Below are 13,153 nucleotides of genomic sequence, written 5' to 3'. Positions count from 1 at the left end.
AATCATCGCGCGCTGAAGTATTTAGAGTACTGTTTCTGGTTCGCCAGACCATTAAGCATCGATAAAAGCAACAAAAAAGGACCATAAAATTTTGTTGTCAGTGCTCCTAAAGAAAGAATGACAGCCGCAGGAAACGAGGCATTGCTGAAACTTTTCGCTTTTATGCAAAAAACGTTTTCCACATACATATGCACATGCCGATACACACGGTGTCACAACAGCACGTCAGATAAGCCGCTCCCACATTCTAGCCTCGTTGCAAGCAGCATGTCCACAGGCAACAAAAAAGGCCACAAGAGGTGACGGGGGAGAACCGCATGGACTCGGGTTCAGTTTCTGGCCTGCAGACGCGCGCGAGAGTCCACACCCCTCACACCCATTTTCCAGCGCTACACACCACACGCACGCTCACAGAAAACCCGTTCCGCGTCATACGGCTGCACGGATCATCCCGCAGCCTCTCCCCTGAAGCGCCCGAGCTGATTCAGATCCGACGCCGCTTTCCACAGCACCAGCTCCATGCAGGCCCTGGCGTCTTCCGCGCAGTCATGTCCCAGGGGTCCAGCCTGAACATCACGGTGCAGGTAGCTGTTGACCAGCGAGCGCAGTGAACGTCGGTAAGGCAGGCCCTGGCGGTGGGGGAACAGCATTGCCGTGTCTACTACCGTGTCGTGGATCAGCTTCAGAACGCGCAGGTCATTTTCGAGTCCATGGCCCACCAGCACGGTGGAGGCGGTGAAGAGGCGGAGAAGCACCTTCTGCACGTCCTTCAGCGTGGTCTGCACGTTGCTGAGGTGCTCAGCCGTCACACCACTAAAGGACGTGTTGTAGTCCAGCACGGGGCTTGTGGGTCTCACGTACGTCTCGAACACGGTGGCGCCGTCCCAGCTCACCACGCACACCTTGGCAACTTCCAGACCGCGGATCGTGAAGCACATCTCACAATCTACGGCGAACACCCCACCAACGATGCCAGGCCGCAAGCGGGTGCGCACGAAGCCACGCGGCAGCGTGTTCCTCTTCCGTGGTAACCCTTCTGCGCATACATGGTAGTCCGAGGATTCGCAGCCGGGATGTTCAAGTGCAGCCTGGCAGCAGCTGAACACGCCTCCCCAGCGTCGCCCCGGGTGAAAGCGGCAGCCGTTTTGGGCGTAGTACTCACCGCCTGGCGTTATGAAGAAAGTGGCGCCGCAGCGGCAGCAAGTCTTGCGGCTGGAGTAGGCCTCGTCACCGTCGCTCTTCCACCATACTGCGCGGCCGGGCTTGTCGGGGACGGGGCGTGGATAGCCGCAACGGTACATTTCGCTGGGGGTAAGTCTGTAGTTGAGAATCTGCTGGTACAGCTCGTCGGCGCAGGGCGAAGGGTGGCTGGCACCGTTCAGCGGTATCGGGCACCGCGGCGTAGCCGAGGCGATGATTGGCGCCAAGGCCTTCTGCCGGCCTCCTTCGGTGGCAGCGGTAGCATGCTGCGGAGAAGGACCATCAGGCGAAGTCGCGGGGCATTGTGCGTTGCCTTCGAAGTTCAGGTCCAGAGGGGTGCCGCTGTGTTCTTTTAAGGATCTCACCGGGCAAGAGTTCAGGTATTGGGGCTTTTCCTCCTCTACCATTTCCACGTCCTTGGTTGCTTCCAAAGGGTCCTGTTTTACACCGCTTTCCTTTTTTTCAGTCATAAAGATGACTAAGAAAATTAGAACGCTGACGACTGCAGAAAACACTAGAAGCACGAGTTCATCAGCCATTGTGCTGCCGTTGCTGCTGATGATGACGGTGCTGAGGATGCTGATGATGATCTTGCAATTAACCAAAAATGGTGAATGGCGCGTGGTTGATACTATTAAGGTTAATTGCACATATTCCATTCAGGGGATCGGCCAATCAGTAGACTAATAAAAATCCTCAGCTGGCACCAGGGGCGACGTTTGAATAAAATAATCCACAACAGTCGGTACTTTCTGTTTGCCTGATGATGATGATATGATGATGATATATGTACACACCTAGCGCTATCTACTGGAGTAGGGCGCGTCTGGCTCGGCCCGGCTTCTAGTACACTGTAGCCCGGCTACGGCGGCCCGGCTGCTAGTCGTGCCGTGTGTAAAGTCGTGTACATTGAGCGCCTATACGAATACCATCATGGGGGCGCCTCATGAGAGTAGCCAACGTTGGAGAGCAGCGTTGAAACGGCGACTGCACTATCGATACACCTGGAGCTCTGATTCATCTCGTGAAGAATCGAGTCAGCCGCAGGGGACGAAGCGCACCGCACCAACGTCTGCCTTGTCTGTCTCGTGAACAATGACTGGGTGCAGCCCGGCGCCAAACTAGACGCACCGCATTTGGCACGCGATTGCGGTGACAGTGACCACAGTGAATGCGCGAATGTGTGAAACCACTCACTGTCCCGCGTTCACCGTGTTCTCCCGGCATTTTTATTCTAGCTATTGTAGAGGACGCCACCTGTTGATTGGAGTAACTGGGAGGTGGCGCCCCCACTCTGTATAAAGGCATTGGTGGGCATTACATGGGGCTTTTTGCTGTTCGTGAACTGCGCGTTGTTGGGTCATTCTTCGCGGGCTTTACGCCCACATTCGGCCCGGCTAGCGGTGTCCGCGCTACCCGGGCGCGTCTCTACATGTCCTTATTAGCAATTCCGTGGTGCCAGCGCCCATGACGTCGGCGCTCCAGTGCGACCGGTGCGACGCCAGCGCGAGCAGTGATTGTTGCAGCCAGCCATGTGATGAGGGCTTCCAAAGGTGCCGCACCTCAGCATCATCCAAGAGATAAAAATTGCGTGCGCCAATTGGTTCTGTAAGTAAAGTTGTCTAAAATGTTGATGAGGAAGTGAAGTGGCTTGGCAACTCAAGTGCGCTGCCTGCAGTGCAACCTAACCTGTTCTACCAGGCCCAATGCACCTTTTAAAGCAAAGCTTTCAACTTCTACCAGCCAGCGGCTTCGTCGTGGCGTGGCGCCGCAATTAAGCTCTTTACCAGGCTAAATAAAAAACTACTGTCACCACCAGGGGGAGGACGGGGAGGAAGTGAGAAAGCGACGGGGAGGAAGTGAGAGAGATGACGTAGTACCCGTGCGTGCCGCCCTCCTCCACACCTTCTAAAGACGCTCCCGACGCGCGGCTTGGCTAGAGCCCTATAGCAGCGGCGTCCGCCGCTCTAGCCCGGCCGTGGCCGACGCTGCTGCGTTCGGGACGCCATCCCCGCGAATCCCAGGTAACAGCTGGCAGAATCTCTGGTTTCATTCTTCGTAGATCCACATGTGTGAATTCAAGTGACATCGCATGGGCAATTGTTGTAAGTGTTGTTTACAGCTTTGCTTTCCAACCACCTTCACAGCGTGAATTGCAGCCAATTTTTTTCCACTAGCGATCTGCGCATGCGGGGGCTGCCAGTGCACCATTCTTGGCAGGCGCCGCCGGCAAAATAAACAAAAGGGCGCCCCTCAGCTTTCTGCTTAGGGAGTGGCTATGCTGTCTAGCGCTGCACGTTTGTATTTTTTTCTCTTTCTACACCTCGTGGTGGGTTCGTACGTGCTCACGAAAATGGCTTTCTAAGAAAAGGGGCCAAGACGTTTGAGGCTGACCACGCTGCGATCACATATGGCTGCCAGTGAGGGAGTGACGAAAATGAAAAAGGGGTGCTTCGACCACTGCAGATTAGTCACGGGAACGTGCGCCTACTACCCTGACAGTCATGTTAAAGGTATGGGGGAGGGGTGGGTGCTGGAGGGACTGCAGGATCAGGATATTTTGTGCCCGAGCTCTCCGAAAGCCAGACTTTTTTTGGGGCGTGCCTGTTCAGCTCGTCGTGACGGCCGCTAGGAGGACCGGTACTAGAAAAAGGTCCATTACACACACTTATTAAGCAAAAATCTACACGGCTTCGGGCTATCAACAGACAAGCCATATCTTGATTTCCTTGGTGATTTCTTGGTGCAGAAACACACCCAGGTCAGCATCACTGAACTTGTAAATGAGAGCAAAACGCCGAGGCGTCTCCACTTCCTGGTGGTTGCGGTGCTCCATTCTCATTTCTACAATGGGTTGCCGCACTTCTATACCTCAGGGCCACTTTGTGTTGTACACAGAAGCAGCTGTTCAACTGAGAGGAGAGCTGTGACCCATCCAGATGTTGAGTCCCCTGTAGCGATGCAATCGGCACTGCCATTGCCTTTGGAATGATTAACAGCCCCGATACCCCCCACTCAACTCCCCGATCGATAGCACTCTCCACCCAGCCACAGCAGAGGCGGTGGCCTTGTGTTAGCACTCTCACAGAGTCCAACCCCTTCAGTCATAATCTCTGATTCTAAAACGGCCACTCGAAATTTTTCTAACGGCCTAATCTTGATGAAGGCCTTTCAAGTTGTGCTACCACATCCATGCAAATGCCTAGCAGAACTTATCTGGACTCCGGCAGACTCTGGTCTCACAGGATGCGAATGAGGCTGGCCACAACATGGCTCGAAGGATTACGATTTCAGCCGGGGCCTGTCATGTTCCCTACCATGGGGGCAGATCTTCCAGGGACAGACTAGTCACGTACAATGGAATTGCTTTCCATTACTGTCTCGCCCGCTGTAGATACCTTCCTGCCCACATTTTAAGGGGCCCTGCTGACAAAATACAAGTTTGTTTTATTCGAAAGATTTTGTGTTTTATAGTGCCCCCAGTGCTTGTCCAGCAGCAAATGATGCCATATTCAGTGAGAAATTAATCAATTTATGTTAAAATTTTGATTCTCCCGCCAAATCGTGTTTTCACGACTTCAGCAATGAAGTGATACGGGTGTGTATTCAAACGAACTTCCACTGAGTCATTCGGCTCTGCAGCATTGCTTGCCATCAGTCCTCCCAAATAGCGCTACCATACTGATCCACGGACCGTTGTCTGCCGTTGCTTTATTTTTGACTGTATTTGCACCTGGCTTGTTTTTGTTACTGTAGAAAGTAGTCGTTTTGTGAAACATGGGGTATCCTCGACAAACAGGGTCACGTAAGATAACGTCGCTTATGCCAATCGGACAGTGTCATGTAAGACAACTCCAAAGCGGCGGACTGCTGTGCAGCTAAAACAAGCATTGTGCGCCCAGTACCAACAGCAGTGCGCATCGGTACTTCTATGCTTACGTGTATTTTCGTAACTTTCATTGTTTCCCGCATCATTCTCACTGCTGCGAAATGAATATGAGTTTTGTAAAATGAATATTTTTGAAAATGAATGGAAAACAAATATGAATATGAATGCTCATTCGGCAAGCTTATAAGCCATGCCTAATTTGCGTTTGTTTTGCCGACCTCAGCCAATCGCACAGCTGTGCATATATGACATCATAGGTTCTGTTGTGGAAAGTGAGCTAGTGGGTCACACGGCAATTCTGTTTTTTCCTAATTATATAGTTTATTTGAGTGAAGGTTATGTTAAAAGTGGTGTCAGTATGATTCTGACGAGCAAATCTTTCGAATGAACCAAACTTGTGTTTTGTCTGCGTGGACCCTTTAACGGACCATGAAGACAAACACAATTTTGCTTAATTTGAAAGAACTAGCTTTTGGTAACTTGCTCAACTTTACTCCAGGCATAAAAGACCCCTCCGTCAAACGAAGACGATGGTTGAACATGAAGCTTTCTCGTGACAGATTCTTTGGTTGCAGTCTAAGTTTTCCAAACGCTTCGACTACGTCGAAATGGAGCAATCGGATAGATGCCGGCTTCATAACGTGAGGACCCAGGTTCGATTCGAGCCACGCGAAGCATTTTTTTCTTTCATTTCGGCGTTTTCGCGTTACAGACGGCATCAGTGAGAACACTAAAGCTTCGCTTTAATATTGAAGAACTTTCAAATTTCGCTCTACTGAGTGACACACTATGGTCAGGAGTGGCATAATATGGGTCAGCACTAAAAACATAGTTACAGGTGTGTTAACTGCATGTTAGCATTCAAGTGATATGACCAAATGGAACTTGAGGCTGTACTACAATCTCACAGTCTTGGCTGTGGTTTAGGTTGGCAGCCACCTATTGCACAAAGAAGATTCTCTGACATCATAGAGAAACAGCCGTAAAGTGGCCATGTAGCCGCCACTGGTTCATATGTTTTCCTTAATTATTTGTTTAAAGTTTCTGGGAAAATTGGTATTGTTGTCATCGGACAAAGAGTCTTCAATGAACCAAACTTGTATTTTGTCTTGATGGCCCCTTTAGCTCACCCATTCCCTAAAACACACAAGGCGTCTTCTCTAGACAAACACCTTGCCCATTCTCGCAAAAATTAACCTTATTCACCCCTACTTACACCCTTTCTAGAATGCCCTCCAGGCAGTGTCTTTGCCACCCTTCATCACATTATTCGAAGATGTCCTGAAGACCCCTTGTTGCATTTTTTTGCGCCGGACATTGGGACAATAATTAGAATAAAGAAGAGGAGAATGCAGGGGTCGACAGAAAGGAAGAGAAGGAAGACGTGGATGATCGGAAACAATGTACAATCATAGCGGTCTAATATAAATAGAGTTATTCTTTTGCTGTGGCTTCGGGCTCCTTTCTTCCACACCCCTTTCTAAGGCAGACGTTAGCAGCTGTATGTGGATATTTTCCTAGTGGCTATGTGTGGCTATCACCAGAGCAATGGGAGGCCGTGCTGACCAGCGCGGTCCTGGAGAACCAGCGTGGCCTGATGACCCAGGCCGTTCGTGCTGCGGCAGACCATGGCATCCCGGAGATGATCACCTCAAGACCAATGCAGATCATCCCCCACTCCCCTACCCATTTGTGGCCAATAAACGTTTATACTACTTCTACTACTACGTGTATTTTGTTTTGTGCAGATGTATCCTTGTAATCGGAGGCCCCTTCATGTCTAAAGCTGCACACTACACACGTGCTAGGGGTGAATACCACATTTATAATGTTTTAATGCTTCCCTGGTAGCACTGCTTTTTAAAATGGACATGGCGATGACGTGCTGTTATTGAACTGGTATTGGCTCAGCAATCCGACTCTCTCTTAAGACACGCAGCAGCAATTTCTGGGGAAGATAGTAAGTGATCTTTAAAATCAGGCTAATGGATTGCTTGTGACTCCTGACTACATTTTGAACAGTATTAAGTCAAAATAAAGCACTTTCGGTTTACATTTGCTTGCTTTGGTACTGTACTTGTTCCTTCATACCGGAAAAATTAAAGTGCACAGTTTCAAGCAAGCATCAGCAGATACTGAAATGACGCACAACAACTGCCTGATGTTGGTTGAACGCACGCAAAAAACACGGCAATAAGTATGGATGGAACACATCAAATACTGCACTCAAACTCTGAGGTGTCTTCTCTACTCTGCCTGCAATGCTTGCTGTTTCTTTCGACTAATGCGACACTTGGTTAGTCACTATACGCAACTGAATGCTCAGTCACAGGGTTGGTATTGGTCAAACTCGTATGTACTTGCAGCATTCAGGGCCATAGTACTGGCAGTGGCAGCACTGCTACAGTAAAGTCAGCGCGTGAAGTTGGATCGGTATTGAGTCACATGACAGACCGGCCATATCTGAGCAATGTGCTTATGGTAGCTATACAACAGGGCATGAGAAACACAAAAGTGCCCTGTTTTTAATGCCATGGCCCTGTGCTGTGCATGAGAGACTTTCCAGATGAATCACCTAACTGGTACCTGCGCTCATAGCAACACGATGATGTATCACAGGGTTACCGGTCACTGTGCAAGAAAAAATCTCAAGCACCAACCTGCACTGCTGAATGTAACCGTTGTACGAACATGTTGCCCTCGTCATGTGACCTGTCAAACCGTAAAGGAAGTGACGACACAATGTTGACTTGTGAGTGACTGCGTGTTTCGCTTTTTGATGTCATGACCCCCAACTTGTAGAGGCACGAAGGGGACCTCTCCCATCTACTGGTTCCCTCTTAAAACCCCAATATTCTCTGGAACAACTGTTGGAACTCGTGGTGCTGCCTCTGTGGCCCAGAGGTGGATCACTGGTGCTACAGGTAAAGGCCCGTCTTTGAGCCCCAGCGACGTTAAAGGAGCACTGACACCAATTTTCGGCGTTAATATTATTGCACAGTTCGTTTCCTTCACTCAACAGAATACCCTGGTTGAAATATGAGCGGCCTGCGACGCGAAGAACATAGTTCAATTGGATCTCATTTATCGCGCCGACGGAGCAGCGCGCGGAGCGGCACTCAGCAAATGGACATCAGCGTGACATCACTCCAGGAGAGGAAAAAGAAGTGACGCGACAGCGCTCGTCAAAAACTCATGACGTCACTCCTCACGCGCGGCCCCACGAGCGGCGAGCGGGCGCAACACCCTCTCAAGCGGGCGCCGGTGACGTCCGCACAAAGCGGTGAGGTCAGGCAGGGAGTCTGTCATATGCGCCGTTCGGGATGAAAGCGCGGGAATTTGAAACAAACGACTTTCAGGCTGTTCAGTGTAATTAACTATCGCGCGCTGAAGTATTTAAAGTGCTGTTTCAGGTTGGCCAGACCATTAAGCATCGATAAAAGCAATAAAAGTGTAACATAAAATTTTCGTGTCAGTGCTCCTTTAAGCATTCTCAGAAAGCCTCATTAATTTTTTTTTTTGATACAAGAAACTGTTCACTTAGTTAAATTCTACACATTTTCTTAAACAGGGGTGGTTTGGTACCTTATAGCTCGGTCCAGGTGGGGTAGCAGCCTGTTGCCACGTTTAGTTATCATTCTGCACCACCTCAGGTGTTGGCATTGGCCTCGTGCATCCACAATATCAGCCTCGGGACTTCGTAAACTTTAATCGGTTGCAAAGTTGTGCATATGACCAATTCGCAATAACATTACTCACTAAAAATCAAAGTGTTTCAGAGTAGTGCATGGTTTGTTCCATGAATGCACATTTTGGCAACCAGTTTGGAAAACTGTAATGTATATTTTCAGAAACTATAAACAAAATTGGGTTGAAATGTGGCAGGCTCAAATGGGAAGGGCAATTTTGGAGTGGGTTGAAGCAGGGCGAATTCAAACGGGAAGGTCGTTTCGGGAACAGGTAGACACAAGACAGGTCCAAGCAGGAATGGTGTTTTGGGAATGAGATCAAACGGTGCAAGTTGAAATAGGGCACTGGAAAACTTTTAGCTGGAATGTACGGAAAAGGAGGACAGTCGAGAGAAACACGGACATAATGCTGACTAACAACTTAAATTTACTGAAGAAAGCACAAGCACACATATATGCATACACAAAAACATTGCACAACTTGGTGAAAATTTGGCATAATCAGTTCACGGGATAATTCCGGAGCACGTCCTTTTCTTTATCAGTTAATGTGATGGTAGCGGTGCTAGCACACGTCTCGCCCTTCTTGTCGATGGCAAGCGCTTCAATAATTTCTGGTGCCAAGTGATTGTGTTTCCGTCTGATAATGTTGATTTCGTCGATGCGTGCGGTGCATGTACAATCGTGGCAATGGATCCTGGAAGGTGGCCGGATGGCGTTGTCTTGAGTGATGTGGCGTGTTCCCCGGCCCCGTCATTTATGCACCTGCCAGTTTGTCCAATGTAAACTTTTCCATGTGACAATGGGATGCTACAAATGACTTCGCTGTTGCAACCCGCATACCTGGTGCGATGGTTCTTGTCACATTGCTTGCCTTTGGGTTGGTTGGTTACTCGTCGCCACAAAGAATTCAAAATATAAGTGTACCTTCCAAGTGAGACGAGTGTTTTATGGCAGAAAGCTGGCGAAGGCACCCTTCTTTCTTTACTGTTGTAAAACAATTCAGTTACACTTGAACTTTAGGCTTTTGGTTTGAATTTGTAGTAGTGGCCCAGAAACTTTTGGTGTGGACTTGAAGCTTGTGATAAGACTGCACATGCATGCATCCAGATTTTTCGTTACCAGGCACACATCACATCTGAAGTAAAAGGCACCTCTGACTGGCACTGAACTCTCAAAACGCAGTCTGGACAACTGAGCTATCATCACAGGTTTAAATTAATAGGCGCTGAGCCTCTGTAAAGAGTAAGCAGAGGGCAGCAGTTGCACCATCTGCGTGCACGGGCACACAAAAAAGACAACGAAAATGCACGTGGCAAGTGAGTACGATGTGGAGATGGTATGCCGCATTATGTAGGAAACGCGGAGATGGTGTTTGTTTCTAGTCTCTCAGTGTCAGCGATTTGAGCGCTGCATTAGTGGATGCACGTGTATAGTGCCTCCTGGACAATTGGGAGATGGTGAATGTGGTTACAAGCCACCTGGAAAACCTGGAAAACCAGGAATCCTCAGGGATGTTGAATAGTCTGGAGAAACTCAGGGAAAGCTCATGAAATTTGTTCTTCTATCAGGGAAAATTAGCTCTACTTTATGAAGGAGGCGAAATTTACGGTAATGTCAGCTCAAGTAACAGCAAGTCAAAAGTGGACAGGCCTCCGGAGCCATCGCTGATGGCGCTGTCTGAAGTCACTGGTTCCAGTGAGAACTAGCTTCATACAGCTTGCAGTCACCCCCCCCACCCCCTGTACGCTCCTCTTGTGTTCTGGCATGTTTCCCAGACTCCTGAAAGGGGAAAGAAAACGTTGCGCACTGCGACAGCTTGTTGTGACAGCGTAAGGGAGTCTAAGGGGACAGGGGCAGTAGTAGCTTTCAATCCTATGCTGGAACACCTGGCACCATCTACTATGGTTTCTAGTTGACGCGTGTTGCAAATCTTTGAGTTGTGAATCTGGCGTAATAAAAAAACACATTTCTCCTAATTTTCAACTTTAAAAGTTTGCAGCTGTGTTCAAAATACATCTTAAGTATCGAATATATACATTGTACCCCATTTTAAGAGTTACTTTTAACTGCAAGCCGGCAATATATTCTGCTGCGTAGAAAGACAGAGCATGTTTTAGCTCCGTAGCTTTCACTTCGCACCAAAAGAACTTTATGTCACTACAGCGGGGTGTAGTTGAGGTATTTCCGATTTCCAATGTGAATCCCAAATAAACTCTTCCCGCTCATCCTGCGCAGCGCCTTGATGCTAGAAGTATGGCGGCATTTAAGGGCACCTAACGTGACAAAGTTTAAGATGCAGGTGTCCCTCATCCAAACAAAAATATACTCTTTGAAGCAGTGGAATACAGCACTGAGGCATTGAGTGCGAGCTGACAACATGCTAGTACGGGTTTACCATTTTTTTTTTATATTTCATTCACTGCAATTTTACTATCACTGTTATGTTTTCTTTTTGAATGAAATAAAAGTTACCGGCTAGCATTCAAATTTTATGTCATATTTTTTTATAAGGTGCTTTTTACAGGGTGACAGCAACTGGTGGTGTCAGCCCATGTTGACGTAAAACAGAGTTCTGTGTCACTCAGGGAATTTATCAAAAAGACTCAAGAAAAACCTGGAAAACTCAGGGAATTTGAAAATGTCAACTTGGTAGACACCCTAAAGCTAGTGCTAGCCACATTCAATACAGTAACAGCCAACAGGAGCAAGTGCTCAGTGATTTCAACACTGCTCGCATGCCAATTTCAGTGTGCACCCAGGTGCAATTTCAAGGTCATTGTAGCTCAGTACCTCCCACTCAATTGACCATGCGGATATTGGCCCTGTGGGCATTCCAATCCCACTGTTTGCACACGATTCAGTTTTTTAAATGTTGACTTTTGAAAACGAGAGCCTCAAATCTGTTTCAAGCATACGCAATGCCGAGGTACAGAAGATAGGTGGTCCAAAAAGGTTGAAGTTGCGTGAGCCAGGGATCGCGTGTCGGGAAAGGGAAACAGTTGCGCCAAAGGAGGGTATGCTTGATTGATTTGAACCCGCCGCGGTGGCTCAGTGGCTAAGGTGTTGTGCTGCTGAGCACGAGGTCGCGGGTTCTGATGGAGGCGAAAAGCGAAGACGCCCGTGTGTACGAGATTTCGGCGCACGTTAAAGATCCCCAGGTGGTCAAAATTAATCTGGAGCCCTCCGCTACGGCGCCCCTCATTGCCTGCGCTGCGTCGGCGCGTTACACTACAATCAACCAAAAAAAAATTTGGTTGATTGTAGTGTAACGCGCCGACGCAGCGCAGGCAATGAGGGGCGCCGTAGCGGAGGGCTCCAGATTAATTTTGACCACCTGGGGATCTTTAACGTGCGCCGAAATCTCGTACACACGGGCGTCTTCGCTTTTCGCCTCCATCAGAAAAATGGCCGCCGCGGCTGCTTTTCTCCCTTAGCATCCCTCAGCATCCACCATCATTTTTTTGCACAACCAGTTTATGGGAAGTCTGTTTTTTTTTTTTTCATGCACTGAAAAAGCTTCTATATACATTGTATTAAAGCTGCCCTTTACACTTGGAGTAAATAAAATTTCGTACAAGAAACTACATAATACAAATTGGCAATTTCTTTCATATTTGCAGTATGGACCTATGTGCACAAAGCAGACACCTGAACTTGTGGAATTGGCACGCACACAGGACAAAGGAAGGACACCTGGAGAAGAAAGGACCCCAGAAAGGACAGGACCAGCACTTCATCCTGTCCGTGTGCTGTTTCTGCAAGTTCAATATGTACCAACCAGTCCAAATTTCCATTTTGTTGGCCTGAATCATGCCAAAATGACCTTGTCAGGAAACCCACAACATTTCACTTCTTGGAATAGGAAATTCAATTTGTTAAAGAATATAAAACTCAGACTAACAAGCTGCTTTAGATAAGCTACCATCTGTCAATGTCTGCTACAGTATGGCATGCTTTGTAGGTGGTTTTACTCTGAAGACTAGAATTAGAAGCAATCTGTCAATGTCGGCTACAGTATGGCATGCTTTGTAGGTGGTTTTACTCTGAAGACTAGAATTAGAAGCAAAACACACAAACACCGTAGTGCTCATGAGAGGCAAGTAGTATGTCAGCTTGAAAATCACATGTGCTGATGTGAAAACGCGCTCCAAGTGTGCCTCGTAGTAGAAGTCTTCACGAACATAGCAGCAGTACAACATGACATAATGCAAGTTAAGCATGATATGGTGATGGCAAGTCACCATATCATGCTTTAAACACAAGAAAAATACCAGGCTATATGTCGTGACTTCAAACAGTGTACATCTCTAGACGCCATGTTCGGATTCAGTTCTGGGAAAAAAAAAAAAAAAAAAAAAAAAAAAGAGAGAGA

The 13,153-nt window shown here is 48.1% G+C and overlaps 1 protein-coding gene across 1 annotated transcript; it reads right to left on the bottom strand.

Annotated features, from left to right (window-relative positions):
* Positions 1-243: 243 nt before the first annotated feature.
* On the bottom strand, positions 244-3,212 carry LOC144139950 (RNA exonuclease 1 homolog). The gene has a single exon (XM_077672172.1). It carries the CDS (start codon positions 1,857-1,859, stop codon positions 447-449), a length of 1,413 nt encoding a protein of 470 aa, XP_077528298.1. The 5' UTR covers positions 1,860-3,212; the 3' UTR covers positions 244-446.
* Between the last annotated feature and the right edge of the window lie 9,941 nt (positions 3,213-13,153).

This window comes from Haemaphysalis longicornis, unplaced genomic scaffold (genome assembly GCF_048455015.1).
Source record: "Haemaphysalis longicornis isolate Haplotype H1 unplaced genomic scaffold, Haemaphysalis longicornis Haplotype H1 scaffold_1, whole genome shotgun sequence".
Lineage (NCBI taxonomy): Eukaryota > Metazoa > Arthropoda > Arachnida > Ixodida > Ixodidae > Haemaphysalis > Haemaphysalis longicornis.
This window is presented reverse-complemented; position numbering and strand designations above follow the sequence as displayed.

Excerpts from the sequence above, each read along its gene's own strand:
- LOC144139950 (XM_077672172.1), bottom strand. The coding sequence starts at position 1,859 with ATGGAATATGTGCAATTAACCTTAATAGTATCAACCACGCGCCATTCA.